Here is a 13,807-nt window from a genome sequence, read left to right on the forward strand (position 1 = left end):
GGGAAGGGGGACCCTCGTATCCTCTTCGGGCTGTGCCCGGCCGGGCTCCATGGGTGAAAGCCCGGCCACCAGGCGCTCGACAACGTGCCCCACCTCCAGGCCTGGCTCCAGAGTGGGGCCCCGGTGACCCGCGTCCGGGCGAGGGAACACTGTGTCCAATATTTATGTTCATCATAAGGGGTCTTCCTGAAATTTTCCTTGAAATTAACTCAGTGGTTCATGAGATATTTTGCAAATGGGCAAAAATCCTCATTAATAAAACAACATCATGGCTGCTGGTTTACTCTAAAAGTCTTTATGCTACGTTAAATTAACAACTGAACCTTTTTTTTTTTAATCAGGACATAAGCTTTCTGGACTGTTTCAGGCAACTTTATTAGTCTCATTGAACTACTGACTCATTTGGAGCCTCTCAGTACAAACATTTAAACAAACAACAGTGAGACAAAAAGCTACAACTAAAGGAAGAAGAAATTAAAAACTGAATGAATAAATACTAGAGAACTGCAGTAAAAATCCAGCGTAAACGCTGAGTGTCAAACGACTGAAGAGGTTAAAAGTCAGTTGTTAAAAGGAGCAAAACACTACCTAATTATAACACTAATAATTATATCTACACCACAAATTATACAATAAATTCTTCTTAAAACTCTTCTCAGAGAGAAGTATTGTCTGTTTAGCAAAATAAAAATTAGTTCTGATCGTGTAAACTCCAAAAACTTCTGTTAGGATGGTGGTTGTTTCAATGCTCACATTAATTAACCGAACAATCAACGCAGCCCCATTTATAACTAATAAATGTTTATTCAGATCTTCTGTGAGCTTTAACTGAGATGTTTACACCTTTACTGCAGTCTGACACATGCCTGATTATAAGAATAAAAAAACATTTTAAAAGTGTCTTATTATAGCCATTAAAGACGAAAAGATATCCATTTCCTTTTCAGAGTGATTCAGTACTATCTCCACTTTGTGGGTCGGCACCAAAGCCTGGTTTGAAATCATTTCTTGGTTCACCTGTACAGGTTGGTTAGTTTTTGGAGACTATATGTAAAAAAATAAATACTTGCAGAAGATGTGGTGTTTGAGTAAATGAACCTCATCCACCACTCGGACGACATTACGTCAGCTTTCCATCAGGAGCTGCTGATGAAGCCACACCTCAGCCGTCAGGTGACCTCTTCCAGTTTCCCAGGTGTTTACTGAGAAGCGCTGCCGGTTCGTGTAAATTACAGAACGAGAGATGAGCACTTTCTTTAAAAAAATTAAAATAAAAATAAACAGAGGAGGGTTGGCAAAGAGGCAGGATGCAATTAGACCAGCTGCTGCACAAATGAATCTGCTTAAAACCAATGGAAAAATGTGGTGAGACATTAACTCAAAGAAGAAAAAGAAAACTACCTTAAAGGCTTTTTCCATTCGAAGGGAATAAACATGAACTACACAGATGGTCTCGTGATCGGCCAACCAAAAAAGGAAAAAAAAAAGCTCCAATCTGACATAACGTGCATGGGTTTTTAGCTTGTTTACCTGCTTTACATGAGCACCGTGACAGGGGTAATTCCACTCAGAGGCTGCATCTATATAAGGAATAAAACTTTCATGTTTACAGGTGTCGATCTGGTTCTCTGTTGCCAGGTTACAACACCCACGGGAGTCCCCACGCCAGGAGGGACTCACCATCGAACCACAGGAGCCGGCTGCAACCGCACAACAAAACGCCGACACACACACACACACAGAAACAGAAACACCTGAAAGTGAAACCAGACGAGAAGAGGTTTTTTTTGTGATGGTTTTTTACAAACCTCAGCACGTTGTTTTCCACTCCACGGTTCGAGGACCTTGTACAACCCTTGCTCGATCACAGCCTCCCTCATTTAAAACATGCAGTTTATTACAACACGTTTTCACAGCTGGACTCCTGATTTTTAGGGCTGGAACCTTGAGACGTAATAATCTGTCAGACTGTGAAGCTTCGGCTCATTTAGATGTTTGCAGGCAGACAGGTGGTGTTATTTAGTTTAATGATGTAGATGATAAACGTCAGATGTTCTGGTTTTGGTTTGATCTGAATAAAGAATACTTGACTGTAAATCAAACAACTTTTTTTTCCCACAAAGGCAACTTTACGGATTTCAAGCATGTTGGCGCCATCTAGTGGCCAAATACGTTCATAACACCCCCCAAAATGGGTAAAATTAGGAGTTTGCATTTTAGGAAATCCAGTTAAAGGTTTTTAGTTTAACGTTAAAACTCATAGCTGAGACAAAACAGAGTTTACTACTTTATATAGTTAACAATTTATCTGTTCTGTGAAGTAAAAAGCTTTAATGCTGCTGTTTTCCTTCATGACCTTTGGGTAACATTTACTGAAAGCAAGACGAAGTTTGCAGTAGTGCTGCAGCATTTGTCTAACCTATGACTTATTTTAGGTGCATTTATTACCATTGTCTTTTTTATGTTTGACAATTAATCTAGACTGACAAAACACCATAAGAAGACAGTTTCTAGGTATATTTTGGTGTATAAACTCACATCAAAAACATTAAGTTGTGTTCTTTGCTTCAAATAAGACAAGTTTTGACTGAGTTTTGGAAATACACGTGTAAAGGTTCTGTTTTCTTGTCCTTCCCCCATGTTTCTAGGATTTTTTTAAACTGATCATATTTTGGTTTCAGCTTCATGTTTACCGTCCAGTCAACAAAAAGCATCAATCAGTGTTTTTTGTATAAAGTAGACAGACATTTTGCCTAATTGTCTCATTCCTTCCTTAAGTTTTTAGGCTCCTAAACTAATCTGAACTATGAGTGACTTAAGTAATGGACAGGTTTAATTATAAACGGAAGAAAAACAAAGTTTAGAAGAAATAAGGACTACTTTAATGTTATCTTACATTACTGAGGCTTTACATTTAATTTCCTGAAATTTCTCATACAAGATTTTTAAATGTTCCACAAAATAAAACACATCAAAATAAATAAAAAAAGATTCCACCGTGACTTTATCATTTGTTGTACATCTGCTCTGGCCTTGAAATAAAAACAGAAACTGCAGGAATCCTCCCCCATTCTGTTCATTCATGAAGCATTGTGACTTAAAGTCCCTCCACCATCTGAAGAGTCCTGATTGTTCCACCTACTTCACTTCTCAGTCTCTGTCCTGTTCAGATGGTTCCGGTGGTTACTTCTTTTCCATCACGTGCGGCTCTAAAAGTTTCTGCATTTCGAGCTCCTTCACGAGTTTCTCCACACAAACCTTAAACAAAGGCTCGGGCTCCTGAGAGACAAGAGAATAAAACAAATTCAACAAACTGCAGGCCTCAAAATGTTTTTACAAAGAGGGAAAAATCCTTGATTCTGTTGTCTGAAGCTGCTGTAATGTCAAACATTAACATGTAATTTATTTCTTTTTGAGCACCCCAAAAGTCCCCAGTCTCAGCTTCCTCCATGTAAGACGTGTTGGTGGGACTGAGAAGGTCCTCGAAGTATTCCTTCCACCGTCTGACGACATCACTGGTTGAGATCAGCAGCACCCCACCTCCACTATACACAGTGTTGGTAAAGTGCTGGTTCTCCCAAACTGTGCGTCGAGATGAGCCCGACTATATCTATTCAGCACCTCTCAACCTCATGCACAAGTTCAGGCTCCTTCCAGAGAGGTGACATTCCATGTCCCAAGAGCCAGCTTTGATAAGCGAAGGTCAGAGCACCAAGGCCCCCACCTTTGGCTGCTGCCCATAGAACTATTCACCTGATCAGTACGGCCCCCCCTGCAGGGGGTGGGCCAACAGGAAGGGAGAGCCATGTAGCTTATTCAGGCTGAGCCCAACTGGACTCAATCACCAGGTGCTCGCCAACAAGCTTCACGGAGGTGTCATGTCTTACAGAAGTCCAATGAGCCCCAACTGTAGAATAAAGTCTGAAAATAATTCAGTACCTTGTATTCCAGCTGCCTCTGTTTCTCCACAGCCTCGTCCAGGGTCAAACCCACCCACTCTGCTTCCTCTTCTGGGATCTCAAACTGCTGCTCACACAGAAACAAGAGGGTGTGAGATTAACAAGAGCTTTTAGTCTCCTGATAAATATCAACAATATATTGCTCTTAAAGGCTCTGATGATCCTTAGCAAACTCAAACATGTGTGACCCACCTTGTATTTGTTGTAGATGCTTTCTCTTTTGGCAGGATCATTGGGGTAAAGCTCTGTGGTTCTGCGAGCCAGGCGCAGCAGCATTGCTCTCTTCAGGTCCATCCCCAGTTTGGAGTTCAGGTCTTCCTTTGGAGTCTAAAAGAAGTTGAACATTAGAGTCATGCAGACAGACTGATCAGAGAAGCTGGTTTGTTGGATTATGACACATTTTAATTACTTTCAGGATATAAAAGTCAAAGCCGAAGGCTGCATCAATCAAGTCCAGAGTGCGAGCCGTGACTGAGATGGTGAACTTGTGATCAAGGATCTCGCTGTAGAGTTCTCTACTAAACAGCTGCGGTTTCCAGATTTTCTTCAGACGTTTGGACATCTGAACAAGAAACAGGTCAGGTATCAGTTAACTTTAGACAAGTAGTCAAAAAGAATGAAGTCCTAGGCTGCAAAATCACGGAGAAGCACCACCTTTATACAAATCACTAATTGTACTCCATCAAACCATCCCAAAACTAGAAATTAAACAGCTCTCATAATGCTAACACAGTCATTGGAACTATGAAGACATAAAGTTTGTCCTCAAAAACTCACTTTGTCATTGTTGGAATATCTGAAGCCTGATACCCAGCCCTCTCCACCCCACAGACCGTCCTGGGACTCTGGAGGGTAGTAAACTGGGATCGGGATATCCTGGACTCGCTCCTTCAGCCCAGTGTTTGGGTTGGCTCGGTACTGGACTCCCAGGGGCCTCCAGTGGACAGGCCTGGGCTGCTTCGGTTCTAGGGACTTTAGGTAATGTTTAGGGAGACGTGTGTAGATGCCCTGCTTCATTTTCAGGGCCTCCCAAATTTTGGGGGGGTATTTATGAAGGGGCATGATGTAAGATTATCCCTTTGACAGACAAACCTAAAAAGAGAAGAGAAAGATCCTTTAAATCAAAAGCATTGTTTGCGGAGGTCAGAAAGTTTACAAAAATCTGACTAAGACAAGTCAGGCAAAGCATATATTTATATATGCATGTGTATAAATCAGGGCCTGCAAGTTACCATTTTGTTTAATAATCATTCTGCTTTTTTAATTAGCTGTGTAATTTATTATTAGTAATGTTACAGAATGTCTTATTTCACTTAAATGCATTAATCTTCTGCAGCATCATCCTTTCCATACAGAAAATTAAGGCTGAGTACATTTTAGGTACGACATACAGCAGATGTCATGTTAATAAGCATGCTAATGCTAATTAACCTAATTCTTAAATAGTAACTGGTAGCACTGTTGTAAATTACATACACAGCTAGCATTACATTACTCGGTTAGTCGCAGAATAAGGTCGGGTTATTGGCTGAAACGAAGCTTTAGCGAGTCTCTGAGGGGAACACTTTAAAAGTACTCACCAGAAATTAAGAAAACAAAAACCTCTACCACACACGAGACGTGTTTTTAATCCACTTTATCCCCCAAATTAATCAAACAAGGACATCGTGCAGCCTCCGAAATCGCTCTACTTCCGCGTGAAGCCTGATTGGATAACGAGCAGGAACACCTGAAAGCTGATTGGCTCTTTTTTTTTCCTCTTTGGTTTTCTGGTAAACAGAATGCAGTTTGCTGCCCCCTAGTGTGTAAAAGCAGTCAAAGCTGCACCCGACGACTCCTGTGTTTTAGGAAAGTTTACCACTTCATTCACACTTTCATTAGAAGCTTGTACACCACTTAGCAATGTTTCAAGCAAAAAAATATTATAGTCTATATTTACCACGGTTCTCTAAATTCGGAACCGCAGCAACGCATTAGTAAAAACACAATTTAAAATGTGACATATTTGGGCATTTCGTTTCTGGAAAAGATAATTCAGTTTGACACACAAAAATACTTTTTTAAACTTTTTTTTAGCACCAAAAAATATGAAGATGATGCATCTCTCAGGTCTCTCAGAACAGTAGCTTTGAATTAGTACATTATGATGAGGACAAAAGATAAAAAAGTTTATCTTGTGATTCAGACGATAGTGTGGGACTTTTATTGTGAAGTTCTACGGTAACGTCAGACAGGAAGTAGAGTAAAATGAACGGTTGTAAGACAAAACCACAGGTTTATTTAGTTTTTAATGTAATTGTTTAATATTAGTGATTAGTGCTGAATCAATAATAAGTTATAATAATAAGAAACGGTTTTTAAAACATCGCCCACAAGGTGGAATTGAACCACTCTGTTAATGCAGGACTTTTATTGTGAAGTTCTAAAGTAACGTCAGACAGGACGTTCGGTAAAATGACCGGTTGTAAGACGAAAATACAGGAAATAGAAAATATACTGTTTTATGTAGTTTTTCATGGAATTGTTTAACAACAGTGATTGGTGCTGTATTAATAGTAAGTAATAAAAACAAAAAACAGATGAGAACATCGCCCGAAAGGTGGAATTGAACCACTCTGCCGCTAAGCAGCTACGGGTTTGAAGCCCGCACCCCGGACCACCGAGGCTCATCCGGGCACTTGAACTTGCGTCACCAGGCATTTTTATACAACACAAGAAATCTTCATGTCTGACTCACGGTTGTAGTATAATGTTTAAAAATATTTAGATTTTAGCAGGTACAGACAGATAAAACAACATGCTACACATCTTATGCCGTATTTCAGTTTAATAAACGCAAAAAAGATAAATATTTCGAGGTCGACTCGGTCTAAAGCCAAACAGACCGGATTTGATTGGCTGCCTGGAAGCACAACAGGTGGCGCCCCATTACGTCATCACAGGTAAAAACGTATCGGCAGGAAGCAACTCACACTCACTGCTATATTTTGTTTATTATATCTACATTTATAGTTGTTGTTTAACCTGCTTCATCGTAGCGTTTTGGTGTTTTGACTGTTCTACATACAGGAAGAGAATGTTTGTTTGGTTTAGTTTGTTTTATTATCCACACAAAGATATATATTTTAAACTTCCTGCTTTTTATGAAGCTTGAACTTGCTTTGTTTTGTAATCATTTGTGGCGCTAAAGCTAAAACTCCCACCATTCAACACACAGATATAATTTATTTCAGTTTACTCACAAAATCTGCATGCTGGAGCTTGCTTATTTTTTACAGACACAGAATCAAAACAAAACTGGTAGATAAATCACTAAAGAGCACCCACAGACTGTGAACTTCCACCTAATGAACACACAGTACAGGCATGTTGTAGTGATGCAAAATAAATATTTGGTATAAAATGTGATATTAGACATATTATACATTATTTTTGACACAGTGGTGAAGTGGTTAGAGCTGCCCTCCCAGCAAGAAGGTTGCAGGATCACTTCCTGACCTGGGGCCTCTCTGGGTGGAGTTTACATGTTCTCCCTGTGCTCAGGTGGGTTTCCTCCCACAGATCAGAAACATGCATGTTAGGTTAATTGGTAACTTTAAAAATTGTCCTTAGGTGTGAGTGGTTGTTTGTCTCCATGTGTCCCTGTGATGGACTGCAGACCTGTCCAGGGTGTCCCCTGCCTCTCACACAGTGATGGCTGAAGAGACACCAGCTCCCTGCAACCCGGAAAGGAGAAGCGGGTGAAGAAAACAGATGGATGTACATTATTTGGCACCAAAATTAGTTTTATTACTTGTACATCTGCAAGGATAACCACGTTAAAGTGCATCGTCGGTCTTTTGTGCAACAAAAATTATCTTTAAAATTGAACAGCTGCAGAACAATTTTGCAAAATGACATTTTTGCCATATTAACTGAAGGCCTATCCTTCTTTGAAAACAGCATTAGGCATAATCTCACGATTCATCACAGGATGTCATGCCCAGAGTTTGGCTTTTTTTTGTATTCTCTAAGGTCAGTTGTCTGTGGCAGCCATCTTGATTTAGGCTGGCTCCAAAAGTCAATCAGTTGTAGCCGTACATCTAGAGATTCTTTCTTGAAAGTTTCATCACAATACATCCAGCAGTTCATGAGATATTTTGCTAAAAGGCTAATTTTAAAGCTCTTGTGTGATCTATTAGTGCTCAGAGTATGTGTTGGGGATCAGTCTCAGCTACTACCACACCAAATCATACCTCAATATCTGTCAAACTGACTGAGTTATTGACATTTTTGTGTTTTTATGGTCAAATGGCTGCTTCAACCATCTTAAATTTGAATGATTCAAGCTTGATAAAATTTACTCCGGTGGTTCAGGAGATATTTTAGTAACAAACGAACACATGAACACTCAGACATGAGCAAAAACATAATTGTCTGCCTTCGCCTTCAGTGGTGAGCGATAAATATCTGTATTTGTGGATTATCAGAGTTTCTCTCTGTGGGTAGTTAAAATAAAAGACACTTTATGTTCATTTATTTCACATTTATTTTATTCCATGTATGACGGATAAAGAGATTCCAGTTCCAAGAAATTAAAGTTTTCACAGAATTTCACACGATAGTGATTAAAAATCTCTGGAAGAGCACTTGTTTAACAAGAGAGATCATTTTGTTTTGGACCGTGTTCCCCTTCAGATGGTAAACTTTAGGTCCAGACTCTTTTTTACAGGGACATGTTCTGGATGACCACAGTGTCGTTCTTCGCTTCCCCAGCCGGTGGTCCCAGGTACGTCCCGGCCTCCTCCTCTAACAGCGAGCAGCACATGCTGGCAGCACAGGCCCCCCCACAGGAGAGGCTGCAGATGGGGGGAGGAGGGGATGAGGAAGAGGAGGAGGAGGAGGGCGCGGCCCCGCTGACGGAGGTGAACTCTGGCTGAACCGTGCAGCAGCTCACCCCCACGTTCTGCAGCACGTTAGCGACCCCTGACACCAGATCAGCACACCTGCACAAACGAGACATTGTCAAGTGTTAGCAAAATATAGTTTGTTTTTTTTTTACTTTATAATTCTCATGCAAGCTTTAGCGTTAATAGCTGATATCTGATTTATGATTTTAAAAAGTTTCCTATTCAGTCATTTAGATTTATGGGAAGAATAAAAACTTGTCTCTGAAGCAAATTAAAGTCATTTGACTGAAGAGGCAGATAAACTGCTGACTTGAAGTTTGCATAAAAAACATTCAACATTAAAAATTTACTTTTTCAACTTAAGTTTGACCTTAAACAGGGTCAAATGTTAATGCTTAAAACTAAAAATAGACTGAAAATACTACATGATCCCATTTTTTAATAAAGATAATAATCTAATACTACACACTGTATTTGTGAATAACAAAAGCGTGCTAAGCTTTTGGATTACAGGAAAGGTAGTCAATTGCTGATGTTCTTCCAGTGAGAACATTTGAGAGTTCCATTAAAATCCGTCCAGTGGTTCAGACAAATTAATACAAGCACACAGACTCAGGCAAAAAACATTATTGCCCACCATTCGGCAGCAAAAAGTAAAAATAATGGATTAAATGGTCTATTTATTGTAAAAAAAAAGTTCAAAAATCTGGGGTCAGGATCCCTCTGTGGGTCATAAAACTAAGTTTTAAAATGATTGTTAATGGACTAGTTTACCATAATTATTACAAAAGATAAAGAAAACAGAAATCAGAAAGAATAAAACTAATAAAATGGTGTTTGAGGCTGTTTGTTTTATCATTATATCCTTGTAGCAGCGTTGTGCACACTGAATCCAGCCACCCTGGTTTTGTGGTTCAGGAGCTGAGAAGTTTGAGAAAAACTAAAATGAGTCATTTATTCTGAAAAACAAACAAACAAACAACAAAAAAGAACAACAGGTGATAATCACACACACATACACACCTCTGTACAAAACCTTTCAGCTAACTGTTTTGGCTTACCTGCACTCCTCTTATGGTCATTTTTCTCATAAGTAAGCAATTTTTTTAAGTATTTGGAAAAAAGAACAACAAATGAATCAGATCCTGGCTTAGAATGATTATTTGTGGGAGACCCAAATGAAACCTGACACAGAGCAGCTCCCAACGCAGAGGCTGGACACAAACCGAGTCTGATCACTTTGCTGCTCAGGTGAACCTCACCTGTGTGCTGGAAACCCGGGGCAGCAGTGCACGTGCACAGAGGCCACCACCAGGGACTCGGTTAACTGCCAGATGTGGAGGTCGTGCACATCCTGCACTCCAGGGACGCCGGCGATCCTCCGCCTGAGGTCGGACACGCACACTTGAGGCGGTGAGGCCTGAAGCAGCAGCAGTCCGTACCTGTACACCTGCAGGGCGCCAGCAAAAACACTCAGCGACGTGTCGAACAAGCAGCTTCAGGGAAACCGAGAGATGTCGCATCATGTAAGTTCTGACCTGTGGTACGGTTGAGGCGACCAGTGCGATCACAGCCAGCAGGGAGAAGGCAGGATCCAGGTAAACCAGGACGCTGTGGGCCCCGGAGCCGTGCAGGAGCTGCGGGACGATGAGCAGCATCACCAGGCTGTTGGTCAGAGCCAGGAGGGACGTGAAAAGTCCCTGAAGGACAAGGAGGACGGACAGGAGGCAGGTCGACGGGGAGGGTTTTGATGCATCCCGACCATCTGAAAACAGAGAAAAACCTAACATCCAAGTGTCTGAAACACACCTATTCATGATGTGATTATTTTGAATGATGATGAACTCTGTTACCTGCGTGTTCCTGGCAGGGGCTGCGTTCAGAACGACTCTCAGGGTTCAAATCTGCAGCGCCGCTCTGTGCTTCACTGACGATCTCCTGTCGTTGTTGCTTGTTTTTACAGTCAGCGCTGGGCGTGCTGGCAGCTCCCTGATTACAGTAGACAAGCGCCCCGCTGTGGAGGGAGTCGTGTGCAGCAGAGCAGACCTCTGATTGGACGACGTGTTCAGCTGCCTCCTGGCCTTGAGACTCCTCTCCAAGCCGAACTGTGGGAGTTGAACAGAGGAATGAAAAAAAATAAGAACAGGCAGTTCTTCACCTAACAGCTGAATACACACACACTCATCCAAACAGGCACACTCATTATGATAAGCTGTTATCCTAATGTTCATAAACACAAATTAAATTAAAGGCCTGGCATTCATCGAAGGAATGCATATCGCCCGCCGCCTTTCATGAATAAAATTTAAATTAAAATCAGCTTATATTGAGAAACGACAGAGTTGTAGCTGTTTTAGTCAAACAAATAACATCATCCAAGACCATGTGAGATGTGTTAGCACTCAGATTGTGTGTTGGGGACAACTCTCAGCTATCACCACATCAAGGTTTCGCTCAGTATCTGTAAAACTGAGTTATAGACACCTTTGTGTTAATGTGGCGGCCATCATGAATTGGGTTGGATTCAAACCTTAATCAGCTGTAGACGTACACACAAAGAATGTCTCCTGAAAATTTCATTTATTTTGTCCAGCGTCTCATTTGATATTTTGCCAACAGAAAACAATATAGTTAAACAGATAACTTGTGCTATCTGTTAGCGCTGAGACAATGTGTTGGGGATCAGTCTCAGCTACTACCACACCAAATTTTAGCTCAGTATCTGTTAAAAACGACACAGTTAAAGCCATTTTGGGGTCTTTAATTGTCAGTTCGCTGAGGCAGCCATCTTGAATTGGGGTGACACCAAAGGTCAATCAGTCTTAGCTGTTCGTGCAATGATTACTTTCAACAAGATTCATTAAAATCCACCCAATGGTTCATGAGATATTTTGGTAACAGACAGATACACAAACAACACCATCACCCACCTTGGGAGTGGGTGATAATGAGAGTTTTTTAGTTTATTGCCTCAGCTGCAGGCTTATCCAGCTGGTAGACAACAAAAGTTAACTCTAACTCAGTATTTCTTTGCTAAACTTTCACCATTTTGTCCTGTGTGTGCGTTACCTTTGTATTTTATCTGGCTGCAACGATCTGTCCTCCCATCCTGCAGCTGATCCCAGTTCAGCACAAACAGCAGCGTCTTACAGAGCAGACTGACAGCCCCGACCACCACCGGCAGCAGGGGCACCTGCACCGGGTGGGGCTCCAGCATGTGGCTGAGGATTTCCAAGAAGTAAGAGATGCACAGAGAAGCCAGGAGGAGTGCAGAAATGAAAACACCCACAGCTGGGACCCTGCTGCTGGGGAAAGACAGGCCACAGCGTGGAGCTGCAGGAGAGTTACCCAGAGACGGCGCCTCACGGCTGGGCTGAGGTGAGGGTGAAGCAGGCTGTAGTGGACGAAGAGGTTCTCCTGAAAAGGAGGAAGCATGGGAAGGAGACGCAGGAGGATCCATGGAGGAGAACATGATGGGGTTGATGATGTTTGCCGTCCGAGGGTGAGGGAGAGTCATGTGAATGATGATGAAGAGTGTGTGGAAGCCGTCTATCATGGTGATGAGGGACTTACACAGTTGACTGATGGCGATCTCACCCAACAGCAGCAGGGTGGTCACTCCCAGCATGCACCAGTGCACCCTCATACCCACAACTGCAAACACAATGGGGAAAATAGAAGAAATTTAGATTTTAAATGCAGTTGGACAAATATATATAAACACTTGTATCATTTTCTTTAGAAAATAATAAGGTAAAATTTGAATTTGATGGCAGCAGAAAATGGTCTCCTGGAACAAGACATTCATGGATGTATTTACATACAATCCAAAGTTCCTAGTTTTTGAAAGAACGGCAGAATAACTTGTATGACATTTACTGCTGACAACCTCCACCTGAGGTAACGGACCTTTTTTCACCCAGATGTTCGTCAGACCAAATTAAGAGGCTTGTCTAGGCTCCAAAAATGACAAATTGTTGAGGTGGAAATATATACAGCCTCGATGACTGAAACCGCTGAGTTACAATCTCAAAAATAAGGGAATATTAGCCCTGGAATCTGTATTAAATACAAATACTTCACTGTTTCTCAGTGGTAGGACCATCTTCTGAGTGAGTAGTGCTGATTCATGTTAATGGTGATCAGAAACCACATGAAGAACACAGCAGTGATGTGTGTTTAAATTCAGCCCTTCAATCAATCAGCTTTAGAGCTACAAGTAAGAAAGTGTTTCCCCTCAGGCATCATCTCTGACAGGAAGCTGCCTGAATTCCCCCGGGCCAACATCCAAAACACATCTGGCTTTAATCCACAATGTACCGAAGCAGTTTCTGCTGCCAATATCAAATACTACAACAGGTATTTACCGTGAGAAAAAATACCTAATCATTTTTAGTGTTAAAAAAGTGAAACATCGGACTTTATAAAGCTTCCTTTTTTGCTCCACCGTCCTGACAAGTTTATATTCTCTCAATAATTTTGTGTCAAACAGAAAGGATCACAAGCCTCTACCTTGCTTTCACCTCAGAAAAGAAATTAATAATCAAAATTATTATATTACAGCTTTATTTCACAGGTATACCATGACAATATATTTCTATATGTCTTTCAACTCTGTTAGAGGGCAATGCATCCATTAAAGTACAGTTTCGCTTTCTGTTGAATCAAAGTCAGATTTTTTTTTAAATGAGACAGTACATGTCCTTTTTTTAATTATAAAATACATTTTTATGTTTATTTCTTTCTGTTCAGAAAATATTTTTTCCATCCATCCATCCATCCATTCTCTTCCTCTTATCCGGGGTCGAGTCGCGGGGGCAGCAGCCTAAGCAGGGAGACCCAGACTTCCCTCTCCCCAGCCACTTGGGCCAGCTCCTCCGGGGGAATCCCAAGGCGTTCCCAGGCCAGCCGAGAAACATAGTCCCTCCAGCGTGTCCTGGGTCTTCCTCTGGGCCTCCT

At 41.4% G+C, this 13,807-nt stretch overlaps 2 protein-coding genes and 1 non-coding gene across 3 annotated transcripts in view; all 3 read right to left on the reverse strand.

Annotated features, from left to right (window-relative positions):
- Positions 1 to 2,859: 2,859 nt before the first annotated feature.
- mrpl28 (mitochondrial ribosomal protein L28) lies at positions 2,860 to 5,674 on the reverse strand. Its single transcript, XM_017424637.3, has 6 exons — positions 5,540 to 5,674; positions 4,737 to 5,051; positions 4,369 to 4,521; positions 4,152 to 4,286; positions 3,940 to 4,026; positions 2,860 to 3,279 (listed from the first exon to the last, which is right to left on the reverse strand). Exons 2-6 carry the CDS (start codon positions 5,019 to 5,021, stop codon positions 3,184 to 3,186), a joined length of 756 nt encoding a protein of 251 aa, XP_017280126.1. The 5' UTR covers positions 5,022 to 5,051; positions 5,540 to 5,674; the 3' UTR covers positions 2,860 to 3,183.
- An 874-nt stretch (positions 5,675 to 6,548) lies between these two features.
- Positions 6,549 to 6,635, reverse strand: trnastop-uca. Its single transcript has one exon. It is a non-coding gene; the product is annotated as a tRNA-Sec (tRNA).
- Positions 6,636 to 8,475: 1,840 nt separating this feature from the next.
- The window catches only part of LOC108240906 (zinc/cadmium resistance protein), an 8,319-nt gene continuing 2,987 nt past the window's right edge, over positions 8,476 to 13,807 (reverse strand). The window contains exons 2-6 of the mRNA XM_017424704.3: positions 11,918 to 12,502; positions 10,702 to 10,953; positions 10,387 to 10,613; positions 10,111 to 10,298; positions 8,476 to 8,944 (exon numbers count right to left, since the gene is read on the reverse strand). Coding sequence (XP_017280193.1) covers positions 8,665 to 8,944; positions 10,111 to 10,298; positions 10,387 to 10,613; positions 10,702 to 10,953; positions 11,918 to 12,494 — 1,524 coding nt within the window. The 5' untranslated portion in view covers positions 12,495 to 12,502 and the 3' untranslated portion in view covers positions 8,476 to 8,664. The remainder of the gene's footprint in view (positions 8,945 to 10,110; positions 10,299 to 10,386; positions 10,614 to 10,701; positions 10,954 to 11,917; positions 12,503 to 13,807) is intronic.

The sequence above is a fragment of the Kryptolebias marmoratus genome, linkage group LG2 (assembly GCF_001649575.2).
Source record: "Kryptolebias marmoratus isolate JLee-2015 linkage group LG2, ASM164957v2, whole genome shotgun sequence".
Lineage (NCBI taxonomy): Eukaryota > Metazoa > Chordata > Actinopteri > Cyprinodontiformes > Rivulidae > Kryptolebias > Kryptolebias marmoratus.

Coding starts and splice junctions, on each gene's coding strand:
- mrpl28 (XM_017424637.3), bottom strand. CDS start 5,021: ATGCCCCTTCATAAATACCCCCCCAAAATTTGGGAGGCCCTGAAAATG. Junction 4,522..4,736: donor GATATTCCAACAATGACAAA/GTGAGTTTTTGA, acceptor TTTCTTGTTCAG/ATGTCCAAACGTCTGAAGAA. Junction 4,027..4,151: donor GCATCTACAACAAATACAAG/GTGGGTCACACA, acceptor CTGTGTGAGCAG/CAGTTTGAGATCCCAGAAGA.